Source organism: Nesoenas mayeri (genome assembly GCF_963082525.1).
Source record: "Nesoenas mayeri genome assembly, chromosome: 13".
NCBI lineage: Eukaryota > Metazoa > Chordata > Aves > Columbiformes > Columbidae > Nesoenas > Nesoenas mayeri.
The window spans coordinates 20,669,953-20,686,348 of record NC_137550.1 but is presented as its reverse complement, the minus strand read 5'-3'; the positions used below and the strand labels follow the sequence as shown (position 1 = coordinate 20,686,348).

Genomic DNA, 16,396 nt, shown 5'->3' with positions numbered 1-16,396 from the left:
CTGCAGAAGGCAGCTTCTCTTGGGGCTCTTCAAACCGTGCCCGTACTAACAATTTAACAATGTATTGCGGCATTAGGTTAGTATTTGTTTCCATTTACAGTGACTTTGGCCATAGCTCATCCGAGATGCCCGCGGGGGGAGGTTCCCAGGAAACGATATGTGCCTGATCTCTGAACATCAGTTTTGTTTCAAGGCGTTTCAGCTCAGGAACTGGAAACAGTGATTCCTTTTAGAAAAATCGGCCACTGTATTTCTAGAACTTGTTTTTGTGGACAAGCAGAGAGTGATCTTAAAGTCTTGTAACAACAAAGCCCTTGTGTTCAAGCACCTTTCCTTAAACACTGATAAAGCTTGCACAAATATTTTTTTTCAGCGAGCGTAATTACAAGGTAATGAACGAGCGCAGGCAAACGCTTCCCCTGGCACCGGTGAGGCGCAGCGAGCCCTGAGCGGTGGGCCGGGGGGGGGCGGGGGCCGGTCCCCGCGGGCGGCTCCGGCGCTGGTTTGCCGGGAGCACCGCGGGTCCTGCCACGCGCGGTGGCGCTGGCAGCAGCTCTGCCCTCAGCGCCTCTCGGGCCAAACTCACTGGAAGCTCTTGTGTCTCTTTTGAAGACAGCGCATCTGCTGTCACAAAGACGTTCATGCTAGTGGGATTCCCTTGCCCACGTGGCTCAGAGCGTCTTTCCCGGGCGCGGGTCCCGGCCGTGCCGCGCTGAGCCCGGCCAGCGCCTCCTGCAAACCGCACAGGGTTTGCCCGTCGCTCTGCGCTTCCGTCCGCTGCTTCGTGTCCGCCCTTAACAGAGCTTGGCTGCTAATTCCCGCTGAGGACAAGAAGCCTTTTTCCTTCTAAGAGCAATTTTAAAAGGGAAAACTCCACCTTATGGACTGGGGGGTGAGTGTGTAGCGGAGCGATGGGACGTTCATCCGTGTCGCCGTGCGCCGGTGCGGACCGTTCCCGCGCAGCGCCGGCCGCCGGCTCCTCCGCAAGAGGCTCCAGTTCTCCCCATCTCTGCAGAGACTGAGCCAGGAGGAACGACAGCGGCAGGTCCGGGACGGGAGCTGTCGCTGTGGATGGCCTGGGCCTTCCCAGGCGCTGAATGAATCTCTGACCAAATGTACTGGATAAACAGAAAGTGTTTTGACAGCATGCGGTAGTGTAATTAAATTTGAAACCCCGATTTCGACACGTGCGCGAGAGGAGTGCGATGGGTTCCGTGACGTCCGCAGTCTGCCCAGGTGCCGTGTCTGGACTCGCGCTGCTGCCGGGGCTGGCGCTGGAGCGGCGGCTGAGCCGGCGCTGGAGGTCACCGTGCAGGCCGGTGCGGCGCCATCGCACGCAGCCTTCGGCTTTTCAATCCACTGCATGAAAGATGAAGGGAAAACTTACAAACATGAAGCAAGTTTAGTCAGCAATAAAATGCCATGTGCCCAGTTGCAGTTCACAGCATCCCAGGCAAGAAACAGACGCTTGCCGCAGTGGATCATAATGATATACCAGAGGCGTTAGAATTGCTTTAATATTTGATTGAAATAACATATGACTTTCTTGAAACCAGATTGTCACAGAGGTGCACCAGAACTAACCCAAACAAGTGATAAGCTCAAACAAACCTTATTTCTCAACAAAGGCAAAACCAGGCGACAGAAAGCAATGAGAAACAGGGGTAATCCAAAACAAACCAGCACTCCCATGGCGTTCAGCCTGTTGCAGGTGCTGGTCGGGGTGCTGTTCCTGCAGGTGACACCCCAGAGCGGTGATCCAGCCTGTGCACACACCGACACAGGGAAACGCTCTGGGGGGTGCCTGAACACAGAATCGCTGGCCTGAGGGCCAGGGCTCCCGGGGACGTACCCGCTCCACCAACTACAGATATCTGGAAAAATTACAGTGTTGGGGTGGTGTTTGTGCGTGTCTTGCAAACACGCCTGGGGTTTAGCTGTGCACCGCCACCTGGGAATGCTAATTTGAATTTAATTGATGCTTTTGGTTAGCCTGCGATTCAGCCGAGGTTTTCATATTCATTTTTATAGTAATTAGATAAATGCATTGTGTATTTGACAGAGAAACTGGAGCAGTCTGTAACCCTGTGATGAGACCTCAGGGTTACTCACTGGTTGCTCACATCATCGTGACAAGAGTGCTGCAGGAGAGCTGGGTCTGCACAGACAGCCCTGCTAGCTGCAGCAGCCCAGCACTCCTCTGTAACATCCCCCTTTCCTTTTTCTAACAGGATTTCGCAACCTGCATGTGGATGACCAGATGTCAATAATCCAGTACTCTTGGATGGGCCTGATGGTTTTTGCTATGGGTTGGAGATCTTTCACCAACGTCAATTCCAGGATGCTTTACTTCGCCCCAGATTTGGTCTTCAATGAGTAAGTGCAAAATAGCAATCTAATATTGTGCTCTGTCTGGGTCAGGCTAGATGAGAAATGAGAACGAGACAAGGAATTTGCCTATGAAATGTGCAGCGTGAGTCATGGTGCTCTCAGAGAGCCCAGCAGCGCCCAGGAGGGCCCTGTGCGTCCCCTGCAAGCACCCTGCAGGGATCCCAGGAGCCATCAGGAGAGCTGTGGTGTCCCTGCTGGTCCTTCCTCCTGGTCTGTCAGCCTGGCCGTGGACCAGCAAGGTGGAAATGTGTATTGTAATGTGTATTATAAGTGCCAGGGGGTTCTCTCTGATAACTTAGAGTCGGGGAAGGCTTATTGACATGAAGGCAAAGGAGCTTAAACCCAATAACTGGGCACAGCAGCACGTGAACCCAAACGTGCTGTGAGAGCTGCGAGCTCAGCTCTGTGTCCCCGCGGCCAGCCAGGTTTGGTGACTCGCTGCAGCCTGTCTCAGGATGGCAGGGGGTCGCACAAACCCTGCGGTCCCAGGTGGACCCCGTGGTGACACACGGGCGTTTTGGACAACGTTCCCCTCCTGCACACAGGCCCGTGGCTGCGGGCATTCCCCGAGCAGCGCTGGGCTGGGGCCGTGTCCTGCGCCACGTCACACGACACTGTCGCCTCGAGCCGTGCCTGACGCGTCTCGCCCCACAGGTACCGCATGCACAAGTCCCGCATGTACAGCCAGTGCGTGCGGATGCGGCACCTCTCCCAGGAGTTCGGCTGGCTGCAGATCACGCCGCAGGAGTTCCTCTGCATGAAGGCTCTGCTCTTCTTCAGCATCAGTGAGTGCCGGCTGCTCCGCAGCCCTCGCTGTGCCACGCCGGCCGTGTCCGGTGCTGGCCCTGCGCACGCGCTCCCCGGGGTGGCTGTGGGTGCTCCCCTCTCTGCGGCATTCTGCGCTGCTCACAGACGCGGCGCTGCTGTGGCGAGGAAGCCACGAGCCAGCCCGAGGTGACCCGTCCCGCCGCTGCCGAGCACAGCACCTCCCCGGGGGTGGCTCCTCGGCCTGGCCACTGTCACCACGGGGACCTCTGAGTGTCACCTGCTGAGTGGGAGAGCGGTGCTGCAGTCTGTTCTCTTGCCTGTCTTGTATAACGAGCGCTGAACACGCATCCCTGGGCTAGCAGTAGTCCACTGAGCTGGGCAGGGGCCCACAGCTGGTGGGCAGAACTTTCTTCTTTGGTCTGCGCTCACCACCTCCTCAGCCTTCCTCTTGCTCTTGTGTTCTCTTCACTCTCTGGGTAACCCTTGCTGTTTCTTTACCGTGTTCCAGTTCCAGTGGATGGCCTGAAGAACCAGAAGCTCTTTGATGAACTTCGAATGAATTACATCAAGGAACTCGACCGTATCATTGCTTGCAAGAGGAAGAACCCTACGTCCTGCTCTCGGCGCTTTTACCAGCTCACCAAGGTCCTGGACTCCGTGCATCCTGTAAGAGAGGACAGTGAAATGTCTGTCTATAGACGTAAGAAACAATAAAAAAAGCAGCTCTTTACAGGGAGAATGATCCTTGTCTGGAGATGTTGGTTGTCCCCACCAGTGGAGGTTTCCAAGATGCGGTGGGACAGGGCACGAGGTGGTCTCATCCACGCTCCCTTTCCCAGGAAGGGTTGCACCAGGTGACCTTTCTATGTCCCTTCCAGTGTGAGCTGTTGGATGATTCTGTGGTTCTTTGGGTTGCACTCTTGGCACACCTTTGCCGGGTCAGCATTGCCGTGTGCTCCCAAAGTAAGCGACAGGGAAAAGACATGCTGAGTGTGCTGCGGGTGAGTTATCTGCGCCTGTCACCGCCTGCAGTAACCACTTGGGTTTATGGGCTTCCTTTCTGAGCAATGAAAAGCTCTTTGTAGGCAATACTTCTCCATTGCCAGCCTAGCAGAACAGCTCAAAATCTCAGTGCCCCTAATGAGTCTTCTCTGATTATAGCAGTGAAAACAAATTCTCTGTTTGTGACTTGGTTTTACTGGTGGCACATGAGCTAGATCTGTCCTCTTTCCTGGGCCTCAGCTCCCTGCACGTACAGCTGTAATTCTTAGCGAGTGAGGTGGGCAGCATCTGCACACAGTAAGATGAGCTGCTGTAGGACTGAGGAAGAGCCATTTTTATACGTTTTTGTGGGACTCGGTAATGTCTGACTGTGAGGGATTGTGGCAAAATACGCGGTGTGCTCCCAGGCTGGGCAGCGCCTGGCGCACCCTGGGGACACGAACCCGCGGCTGGGCACGGGCAGGGCAGCGGTGGCCAGAACAGAGCAGGTCCTGGCACGGGCAGGGCAGCGGTGGCCGGAGCAGAGCAGGTCTGGGCGCAGGCAGGGCAGCGGTGGCCGGAGCAGAGCAGGTCCTGGCGCAGGCAGGGCAGCGGTGGCCAGAGCAGAGCAGGTCTGGGCGCAGGCAGGGCAGCGGTGGCCGGAGCAGAGCAGGTCTGGGCGCAGGCAGGGCAGCGGTGGCCAGAGCAGAGCAGGTCCCGGTGCAGCCAGGTCCAGCACCCGCTCCACGCTGCGCTGGGTCCTCCCGGAGAAACTGCTGCCCAGGGGCTTCTCACTGACCAAACGCTCTTCCTTTCGCAGATTGCCAAGGATCTGCACCAGTTTACATTTGACCTTTTGATAAAGGCGCATATGGTGAGCGTGGACTACCCTGAAATGATGGCCGAGATCATCTCTGTGCAGGTTCCCAAGATCCTGTCTGGAAAAGTCAAGCCCATCTACTTCCACGCACAGTGACCTTCCTGAGGGACCCCGGTTGTGCCGCCGCCTCGGCCACGTCCTGCCGGTTATTTCTGCACTACCGCACTGCAGTGCCTTGGGGAATCCCGCCGGCCCAGCGGACGGACGGTGACGGACGGCGACCTGCTGGGATTCCTGAGATGTCTGTTTTTCCTGAGGTACCTCGGAGCTGAGCTGCCCACCACGGCTTCGGCCCAGTCTGGCTGGCCGTGCTGGCACAGGGACGGTGGCAGCGGCACTGTGTCTACATTCTCTTGTTCGTGTGCTTTTCGCAGTGACTTTTAGTGGCCCAGGGCCACGGCAGAAATGCCAGCAATTGTTGGGTTTGGGCTTTTGCTAAAAACAAGACAAGAAGCAGTTGGAACCTAGAAGCTGGAGTGCGGGTTACCTTGCTGGCCTCCCTTGGGACTTCTTATTTGCATTATGGTGCTGGGAAGCAGGTGAATTAAAATACTGCAGTAGAGAACCAGAGCAGAGTTCTGTGGAAGAGGTGAGTTTGCATCCTGATGACCTGGCAGGACCTGCTCTGGGTCGGAAGCTGCCGGGCAGCACCGCGAGCGCAGCGCTGCGGCCCCGCGGACCAGCGTGAACGGTAATTGGCTGATGCAGCGTCACAGGGTCGCCGGCAAAAGGGCTGGAGGTGACCTGCGGAGATGCCCAGCGATGGCGGATGGCTGCTCTTTTCCACCTGGGATGTGTCTCCTACAGCCCGTCAAGTGCCTGACGCCCTCAGACCTCACGCTGTCCCCTTCTGCGGTGGCACCGCGGCCCCTGCCCAGCCCCACACCGGCTCTCCTCCCCTCGGTGTCCGCAGACCTGGCTTTCCAGCTACGGATTTTCATTTGTCACAGCTGTTCTTTCTGCTGCCAGCAGATGCACGTTCCCAGAGCAGAGCAGCAGGACCTGTGAGGCCACGGGACGCTGGTGGTGGGTCCTGTCCCCGGGGAGGTGGCTGTGGCACCTCCCGTGGCACTTCAGGGGTTTGCAAAGGAATCGCCGCCAAGACCTAATGCTTTCCTGAGCGATTCGCGCAGCTCCTGCTAATTGCAGTGCTTGATTGCAGCCCAGGGTGGCACCGCCCCGCGCACGCCGTCCCACACCTGCTGCCCCACGGTCAGAAGGAAACGCAGACTCATCTGATGCTGATGTTCAGATCTGTTTATTTGCTGAGCTCCACTACGTCTACAAGGTGCCCTTATGCCGGCAAGTCGGTGCCAGGGCACGTTTGGTTCTTTGGCGAGCGAGGGTTGTGCCGCTGCGGCACGGAGCGATGCTCGCGGCGCGGAGCGATGCTTGCGGCACAGCCGTGCCCGCCCGGAGCAGCCCCGTGGGCCTCGGCACAGAGCCGAGCCCCGTCAGACGTGTGTGAGACGTCGCACCGCGCTGCCCTGCGTGACAGCAGCTGCTCCTGTTGGTCGGGTGTGTGTAAAAGCGCAGGGAAGGAGGTTTGGGCCGCTGGCGACCGTACGGGCGGTGCAGACAACAGCGCTGGTGCCCCTGCTGCCCGGCGGCTCGGGAGCTGTGTCGCGCTCAGCTCTGCAGGTGATGCCCCACGGTACGTCCGGGTTCTTTGCGAACTCCCAGTAAGAACAAACACTTAATTTTTCCTAATACTTTTCTGTCATGCTATGTGATTTTCATTAAAGGAAGGGGTAGGGAAAAACAACTCGAAACTATTGAAGGAGAGGATCTTTCTTTGTGGTTATTTGTAATGGGTTTTCCTCCCCTGCTGGATACGGCTCTGACCGTGCTCTTCCTCCTGAAATCCCTTTGTATAGGTGGCAGCAAAATCTGTAGATAACCTTCCTGAATGATGGTGTTCTTAATAACTTTTCCTATTTTAGAGGGCAGCGAGCATTTAAAACGTTGATATGATCTACTGATACTTGCAAATGAACCAGTAAAAAAGATCCTGCTGTTGCGTTCTTCTCTTCTTGAACATTTTATGGCTATTAGCAGGATACAATAAATAACCGGGTTGGCAGTGCCCTGATCTCTGTCATCAACAGGAGGATGTTTACGAGCACTCTGAGCAGCTCCTCTGGAGAGCTTTGTGTTCTGCACAGGCTCGTGTCAGTGAGGTTTTCATTAGCTAATGACACTGGAGGTATCCTGCTGGGTAATTTTCTGCTGGGAGTTTGTGAAGAAAGTAAATAAATTAACAAGGATTTGCATGCGCTGATGTGCTGGTGGAAGCCTGGCGCAAACGGGGCGGTGCGTGTGCTGTCTGCGGAGGAGGCTGCGGCTCCGGCACCGCGTTCTCTGCCCCCCCAGCGGCACATACGCTGCTGCCACTTCTTAGTCAAAAGGTGACTTTTTATGATGTTACTGGAGGGATGAGTGGAGGATGTGGGAACCAGGATCACCAGCACCTCTGTGTGTATTTGCTGGGGGGGTTAATGCTGTTGCCTTGTTTATTTTCATGAGCTGCTGCAGGAACTGGGGAAAAAAAGAGACTTAAGAAATACCAAAGTCCAGATCCTGCCATATGTCTTTATACTTTGTGTTTTCTTGTCTACTTTTGCTTTAATGAAGCAGAAGACTGTCACCATCTTCACAATAATGCAGAAGCTGTTGCTGAGGTTTCCCAGCCGCTGTCCCCATCCCCAGTGGTTCCTCCGCTCTGGTTTAGGTAGGAGCTGTCTGGGCTTTTGTGCTGGCTTAACCCGGGTCCTGGCTCAGACCAGCAGCTCCTGCCAAAGGCAGGAGATGAGGAACACGAGTTGCGGTCAGCCCGGGAGCAGCTTTTTTGCACAAACAGGTACAATTTCCTGAGCTACAGGGCACAGGTGAGGTTGTCCTTGGTTATCACTGCTGCCGTGGCGCTGGTGCAGGTGAGGTTGTCCTTGGTTATCACCACTGCCATGGCGCTGGTGCAGGTGAGGTTGTCCTTGGTTATGGCCGCTGCCGCGGTGCTGGGGATGCTGGGCTGGGACCCGAGGTGTCACCTGCCCGCACCGGCTGTCCCTGCAGCCCCTGCACTGTCACTGCACCCACAGAGCTCGCTCCCTGGGTGGTTCACTAACGTATGTTAAACAGATATATAGAGATATATATATATATATGAAGGCATGCCCCATTTTATATTGCTAAAGATGGTATCTATTTAATGCTCTAAGAGAGTTTATTTTCTGATTGCACATTGATTGCAACTAAACATCCTTCAGGAGATGAGTCAGTATGTGCCGATATTAATGGAAACTTTTAATGGAATGATTTTTTCTGGTTGGGTGCAGCCCAGTTTCCAAAGGTCCGTCCGTCAGTGCCATGAACGCAGTGCAGCCTGGCACTGTCTGCTCTCAGGAGCTGCTTCTCCAGCTCTCTTGTAGCTGATTCTGGTTAGACAGGGACAGTATTTGCACCCGAGGGATGACAGTGTCCTTTATTTCCGCCCTCTTCAACTGCACAAAGTGTCCTTGCACTTTCGGGCACAATCCTGGGATTCTGAGCTGGTCGCTGTTTTCTGAGTGTTTCCAAGTTGACTTTTAAGGCACAGAAATCCCTTCTCGACCATGAGGGTGGCCCTGTGCCCAGGCAGCTCACGGGACTTGTGTTCATCCCCGGTGAACCGCAGGGGAACCTGCACTTGGGATGGAAAAGCTGAGTATCTGCCCCACACACACAACCACAGCAAATTCACAGTAAGCTGCTCTCTGTGCCAGGTATTTTGTGTTCCGTGGCAATTTAATGCTGGTTTTATTAGTTAACATGTCTCTGTAATAAAAAGAGTTCTCTATATTGATATATTTTGTTCTCTTTGTAATAAGCCAAAAAGCTCATTGCTGGTGCCTTTTTGCCTGGGAAGGACTCCCAGCGCACAGCTGTGCTCATGGGGTAACGAAGCAGGACGTCTCTGCAGCGGCTTGTTGTGCCGTAGCTCAGTGGAGTTGTGAAGCAAACACTGCGGGATTACCAAAGGAAAACGAACAAGCAGCCGGTGGAATGGGCAGAGACTTCCAGGTGCGACGACGTGGCTCTTTCCCCAGGGGTGCAGTGCCCCGCGCTGGGCTGGCAGAGGCCGTGGCCCCGTCTCGGCGGGACGCGGCTGCACCTGCTCCTCTGCAGGGCGGGCGACAGATTCGAAGCACACACGTAGCATTTTATTATGGTTGCAACCCTGCAGTCTTTTCCAGTCACCTTCCAGAAATGGCAGCGTTTTGCCTAAATTAATAGCATCTGAGGCCAAATTCTGCTCCTAAAGAAGGATGATAGTTGGATTGCTGCCACTGCTCCTTTTTGTTTTAATTGGACTATGATCTGGCCCTGAATGCGCTGGATGAAGAGAACAGAGACCTACCGTGTTGCCTGGGGGATGTTTCTTCTCGTAAGGAAGGGGAGCCAGCCGGCAGCGGGACGGGGACGGGACACGCACATACACACCCGCTTCTGGACCGGTTTAGTCCTGGCCTGGTCCCAGGCAGGTGCTGGGCCTGTGCCGCAGCCCAGACCTGCTCGCTTGGTGTTCGGCTCCTTTTGTACCCTTAAAATCTGCTGTTGTTCTAAGCACAATGAAGGCAGAATCTCGTCTGTTGGGACACTGCTCTACATGTGTATTTGGCTTCTGTTTCAGTATGTGCATGAAAAACGTTATCTGGTGTGATGAATATTAGCTCTCAAAGATGCCAGGGACAGTGGGTCGTTTTCCAGTGGACAAGGCTGTATGTGGGGTTATTCATATAGGCTGTTTTCAGTCAGATTTTGCTAGTAATCACGTCTGAACTGTTTATTCATTTACACATCAATTGACTAATCCTTTCATATATGCCTCTTTGGGTCTTTTAAATTGAATTTCAGTTGATTAATGTATTTCTCAAAGCAAGGAGCTAATAAAGGCCAGTGTCCTCCTCCTTTTGTTGTTGTTTTCAGTATCTTTATGAGCAGTTGTAAATCCATTCTGCTGGAACTTTGTTATAAATTTGACCTGCGCTCTCAGAGTAATAAAAAAGACGGCTTATCATAGCCCGCGTTTCAAATCTAAAGCACAGATGTGAATGCTGCTCAGGGCCAAGATTTCGTTCACCGGGAGACAAATCAAAGAGCATGGGAAGAACATAATATCAGTGCACAAAAGCTGGGGATGTCTGGTGTGCAACTGCCCAGCGGCGGGACAGGCGCCGCTACGGGGAGCAGAATGTGCTCAGCAGCGCAAAACCCCTCCCCGCCTGGAGAAGTGTCACATCAGTCACCTGCAGAGGCTATGATCCTGTTCCTCCATTTGAGCCACGCTTAAAAATGAATGCGTTATTTCCCAAGTTCACCCTTAATCAGCACTGAACAATCCAGCGCTGTTCTCAAGTACCTGTCAGCAGCGTTTAGGCCCAGTGTCCTCCTGTCCTGTCAGCATCCTTTAGACCCAGTGTCCTTCTGTCCCATCAGCATCCTTTAGGCCCAGTGTCCTTCTGTCCCATCAGCATCCTTTAGGCCCAGTGTCCTCCTGTCCCGTCAGCATCCTTTAGGCCCAGTGTCCTTCTGTCCCATCAGCATCCTTTAGGCCCAGTGTCCCTCCGTCAAACTCTCACGCAGCCACTAACATGCCCCGGGACGTTGCGGAGCGGCTGGTCCAGCACGCCCTGGGGGGACAGACTTGTCCTCCAGGTGGCTCTGGGTCTTGCAGCCCATGTCCTGCTGGCTCCAGCCCTGGTGGCTCTGCAGTTTCCCTGAGTCGGATCTTCTGCAGGGGGTGGGTCTGTCCAAAAGGGCGAATTCGCTTCACCTGAACTGGTTTTGCTCCGTCACGTTCCAGCCGTTTCTGCTGCGCGTCATGATCCGCCCACCCCGTGTTCGCCAGGAGCCGGCAGCTCCCCTGAGCGCCCCCAGCCCTGCGTGCAGCCGGCGCGGGCGCAGCGCGGCCCCGAGGGACGGGAGGAGCGCTCGGGCCACGCGCTCCGTGCTCGGCAGCTGTCCCGCTCCGGGGCAGAAACCCGCTTAGTCTGCACGACAGCCACGCAGTTCAGAGAAACAGCACCTTGCAGGGGGAGCGGGACGTGCTGGGGGCCTGAGGGCTGCAGAGCTGCCCTGCTCGCTGGCTTTGTCGTCTGTCTTTGGGTCTCCGCAGTCCCGCCAGCAAACAGCCGCTGTCCCCCGTGGCTCCGGCCCTTCCCGGGCTTTGGGGTGACAAGCGCAGTGGGACCACGTCAGCCGAGCCTGCGGGGCTGCTGGGACACGGCCCCTCTGCCCCTCAGCAGCGGGAGCTGTGCCCGGCAGGGGCATCTGAGCAGCACAAACCAAACCACGCCAGGAATCAATCTTGCTGCCTTTTTTGTTTTTTTTTTTCCCCTGAAAACATCTGTCAAGCAGCCCTAAAATGGCTCCATGCTGCAGAGCCGTTCGCTCGCCTTTGTCCTCACAACAGCCAGTGGGAAATCTTCAAAACATAAAAACTGTTCCATTGCCTAAAGGAGTTGCTGTAAACACATTTTGGCAGTGGTTTGCCTCCCTGGGAGCGCTGCACACACCAACCCAGCTGCACCAGCAACCATCTCCCATCAGCCTGCCAGGTTTATGGGGCCCAGGGTGCACCGACCCCCCCAGGCTGCCCCAGAGCGGGGAGCTGCTCTGCAGGGGGCTATTTCAGAGATGTGGACGGGACACAGCAGGCACAGCTCGAACCCGCCCCCACAGCCCCACGGACACCCACCAGTGCCGAAGCCCCACGCCGCGGGGTCCCCGCTCCTCCAGCCGCAGTCGCAGTGTCACCGTGCCCTCGGGCGGCTCCTCCGTCCCCTCGCCCAGCCGGCCTTGGCCCCGTGGCTGGATCAGCACATGGATGGGGAGAACAACGCTGCACATGCAGCCCTGGCCATGCACGTTGTGCCTCAGGATCCGGCCATCTAGCTGTCCTGTGGCTGACGGTGTCCTAAAGCACCCACTGATCCTGGTCAAAGAACAGAAACAGGGCCAGGACCACCAGCTTTCTGTGGGCCCAGGACTGCAAAGGGCTGTTCAAACACAGCAATTGCAGACTGTGGCTGGAGACGGCTGTTGTTTGTACAGCCCCCGGTGGTAAAGGACTCCCAGCTGTGGGAGGGTGTGCCTGAGACCACAGGGCCTGCTAACGAGCAGGCTGTTTATTAAGAAAGCCCTTTAAATTTAGTTTCCCCAATTTGCACAGCATAAATTTTGCAGCTCCCGCCAGGTCGGGGCAGCGCAAAGCCCAGGCCTGCCCCGCTGCCCGCGGGGAGCCCGGCTGCTCGGTTCCCGCCGCTGCTGCAGTTTGTGTCTGGGCGCCGCTGGCACCGCCGTGTCCCGCGGGGCTGGAGAGGCGGCCACAGCGGCCGCAGGCTCAGGGGTCACGCCGACCCCGCGCCGCACCAGGGCCGCCGGCCAGCGCTGGGCTCCGCTCCTCGCCCCAAACCGCTGCCGCTCCCGGCGGGCGGGCGCCAAGCTGGGCGAGCGGAGCGCGGGCACGCGGCGGGGCCAGGGTGTCCCCGCGGGGCCGGGGTGTCCCCGCAGGGCCAGGGTGTCCCCGCGGGGCCGGGGCAGCGGGGAGGGACCGTGGCGTGCAGGACACGAACAAAAGGTGCTGGAGCTGTGAGGGGATGGGGGTCCTGGGGCAGCGGGAAGGGGTGTACTCCTCCGAGCCTCCATGCCAATGGTAACTTGTTATTAATACGTACGATTTCAGGAGTCTGTGGAACTTCTGCCTTTCGGGAGCTCTCTCCCAGACGGCGACAGAGGCCATGGAAGCAGTTCTTCCAGGAACTTCTGAAAATACAAGGAAAATAAGTACATTGCACCTTTTACTGATTTAAAGCATCTTGTGATTTTTTTAAGCCAACTGCAGGGTTTCTGTTTTGGTGGCCCGACTCTTGATTTATGGATGTATGGGCCAAGTAACGCTCCGGAAGGCTGCCAAGAAAATGTCTGGTGCAGAGAGCTGCTCCTAAATCAGAGCATTCAGCTGGTTAATTGTGCAGAGAGCTGGGCCAGTGAGAATTATGGAGCTTAAAACTGACTCTGATCCTGCAGTAAGTCCCGCGTGGGCGGATTCCTGGGCGCTCGTGGGTCTCTGTGCAGCACATAAATTTAAGATGCCAGTGCTCGACTAAGTACATTTCAATTCTAAATTTACCATATAGATGTGTCTACCGCAGTGTGCCTTTAACCTCCAAACCCCTCCCCGGGGAGGCGCTCAGGGGGCTCAGCCTCCAGCTTTGAATCTTCTTGTTTTCATAGCTTTTCTCTGTATAAACACCTACAAGGTTTTACTTATGCTAGAAAAATATTTTCGTTGCTCAGATGAAATCCAAACGTTTCCGTAAGAAGCAAAACCACGCGGCCGGGCCGGGACAGCGGCAGCGCTGGGACGGTGCCCCGGGGCTCGTTCCAGTCCATAATCCTTTAATACAAGGGCCAACGGAAAAAGAAACCGGTTTCTTTCTCTGAAACTCGGTTGTTCCGAAGGAAGCCACCCCTGGAAGGATTACAGCAAACTTTGCAGAGGAACAGGGAGCCACGAACAAACAGCCCCCCAAACCTCGAGCTGCTGCCTCAGCCGGTGCTGCCGGGGCCCCGGAGCCCGGGTCTGTGCAGGCGGGGACCCCGGGGGCGGCGCAACACCCCCAGCGCTCAACGAACAAACAAAGCACAATTAGACTCGTCTTTCTTTTTAACTCATGGAAACTTTATAAACACTTAGAGTAGCCTACGCTTTACATGACAGACGGCTCTGATGGAGACGGCCAGGGCCCTGCACGGGGCCAACCCCGCGTCCCCGTGTCACTCCATGTCCCCAGCAGTGGGACTGCGCCCCATGGCCCCCGCACCGCCCAGCACCGCCCAGCACAGCCCAGTACATCCCAGTACATCCCAGCACCGCCCAGCACAGCCCCACTGCCGCTGGTCCCAGCCCTCCGCTGTGCACGCAGGAGGAAACCACCACAGGCACACATGACAAATGACTTCAGGAGGTCACAATGAAATCCATTTCTAACAAGCTGTTTCCCTCCATTGTTCACAATGACAGATTGAAAACCAAACTCCCCCACGTTTCTCCCTTCCCACAGACCCGGCTGTCCCACGGGGCGGCGCTGGGCAGGGGACACAAGTGTCACCATCCATGAGCAGCGGGGGGACACAGCAGCCACTGTTCCCAGCAGGACGGGCACTGCAGGTGCCACCAGCAGAGCCACCCCGCTCCCTGGGACCCCGGCACTGCCCAAACCCACAGGCACAGGGGACGGTGCCAGGGAAACGGCGGCCTCTGGGACAGCCAGCCCAGGAGGAGGTGACAAAGCCACCCTGGGAGGCGTCCCCAGCACCCACAGCCGTTCGGGGCCGGTTGGAACCTCTGTCCTGCCCCAGGCCCGCGGGCTCACAGCCTCGCCTGCCCTCAGACACCCGAGCAGAACAGCACAACGCAGTTGGTGCCGCTCGCTCCCCAGGCGCTGGCCAGCGGCGGCTGCAGAACGGCTCACCCGAGCTTCGCAAAGCCCTGAGATGCCAGTGTGTGTTACACAGTCCAGGCATTGATATCACGTTGGTTTTTTAAAGCCACTTTTACATGCCACTGTCCAAGCAGGGGCACAGGAGCGAGCAGCCCGCGGCAGCACCATGGACACGACACGTGTGACCGCAAGGCCAGAGTTACATTCAGCGGCAGAGCAGCCGGGCGCGGGACACGGACAGACGGCGAGTGGCAGGACACAGCGCAGCAGGGACCGCAGTACATCCCCGGGCACAAACACACGGCGAGCGGCAGGACACGGCGCAGCAGGGACCGCAGTACATCCCCGGGCACAAACACACGGCGAGCGGCAGGACATGGCGCAGCAGGGACCGCAGCACATCCCTGGGCACAGACACACGGCGAGCGGCAGGACACAGCACAGCAGGGACCGCGGCACATCCCCGGGCACAGACACACGGCGAGCGGCAGGACACAGCACAGCAGGGACCGTGGCACATCCCCAGCAAACCACACCGGGAAGGGTGGGATGCTTGAGGGATGGAGCACCCAGGATGCAGCTGCCGGGGAGGTTTGGTCACTGGTTTGGGAAGAATGGTCCCAGCACCCATGGAAAATCATTCAAAATGGTGAAGCTGCCTTTGGGCTGGTGAGGGAAGCGGGGAAGGCGCCTGTTGCCTATTTACAGGGAAATGCTACGGCTCGGAATGAGCCCTGGTGTCAGCTGGAACCACAAACAAGCCTGCACTCTTATCAGGGGCCTGGCAGGAGAAACCCTGGCAGACCACAGGGCATCACCTACACAGTCGCTGCTCAGGAAAAGGAGACTGGACATCTCCTGGATTGGAAATCGATCTAACAAGCAAACAAGAAACCGGGCGCCTCTTTGAAAAGCGGTGGGCTTTGGCCTGTATTGGGCAAGTGTCGGCTCCCCATCACCTCCGTGCTGGCCCACCAGAGTCACTCTGGGCACAGAGGCTTCTGGGTGGGCCCAGAGAAGTGGAGCTGGTGGGAGAGCGGCTCACGCGGCGGGAGGAGGAGGAAGAGGAGGATGAGGACGACTAGGCGGATGAGGAGGATGATGGTGACAAGGAGGAAGGCTGCCTGCTGCCTCCTCCCAGCTGCGCTCTCGGAGCCGCTGGCCCACTCAGCAAAGCCGACCCACGGGCAGGGGACACGGCCCCGCGCAGGCAGAGCCCCCGGCACCGCGTCTGCCGGGACGGGGCAGCTGACACCAGGAAGGACATGGAGAGCCGTCTCCAGAGCTGAGCACGAGGGTCCCACAATCCCTGTCCTGCCTTAGCACAAGCAGCATTTCCAGTAACATGCGCTGCTCTCCTACACACTGACAAACACACGATAGCTTATTGAGCGAGGAAAACAACATAAAGGAGGAGCTTCTCATGGGTAGGGGCCAACCCAAACTCCGGTCGCCCTACCCCTGGTCCCGGCACAGGGAGTCAGCCCTCGCGCTTCCAGTCCAGCGTCAGCCCGAGGTCACCCCGGCCAGGGCGCGTGTCCCAGCACGGGAGCAGGACCACGGCCGCTCCCACGCCCGCGGGCACACGAGCGTCGTCCAGCCCGCATGGAGTCGAGGGGTGGCAGATGGGGAAAGTTCAAACAAACGTGTGCGTAGGGTCTTCTCTCCATCTTCATCTCCCTCTCTTCTAATTTCTTGAGCCACTTCTAACAGCATGCTCGGGAATCATCCGGAAAGTTAGCTGCTCTCAGGGGCACTGGAACTGGCAGCGTCTCAGCTGAGACACTTCTGTTCACAAGCACAGAAAATCTTCCGAGTGTCGCTGGGCTGAGGTGGAGACACAGGCTGGAAGAAGAAAACAAGGATGCTCTATGCAACAAATTCACCAGCG

At 56.9% G+C, this 16,396-nt stretch overlaps 2 protein-coding genes across 2 annotated transcripts in view; one reads left to right on the top strand and one right to left on the bottom strand.

Moving 5' to 3' along the window:
• The window catches only part of AR (androgen receptor), a gene marked incomplete at both ends in the record, with an annotated part of 39,792 nt that extends 34,676 nt beyond the window's left edge, over positions 1-5,116 (top strand). The window contains 4 exons of the mRNA XM_080352668.1: positions 2,232-2,376; positions 3,046-3,176; positions 3,668-3,825; positions 4,961-5,116. Of these exons, the coding sequence (XP_080208794.1) occupies positions 2,232-2,376; positions 3,046-3,176; positions 3,668-3,825; positions 4,961-5,116 (590 nt within the window). The remainder of the gene's footprint in view (positions 1-2,231; positions 2,377-3,045; positions 3,177-3,667; positions 3,826-4,960) is intronic.
• Positions 5,117-13,902: 8,786 nt separating this feature from the next.
• Positions 13,903-16,396, bottom strand: part of OPHN1 (oligophrenin 1) — a 53,460-nt gene continuing 50,966 nt past the window's right edge. The window contains exon 24 of the mRNA XM_080352620.1: positions 13,903-16,350. The gene's annotated coding sequence lies outside the window, so the exon portion shown is untranslated. The remainder of the gene's footprint in view (positions 16,351-16,396) is intronic.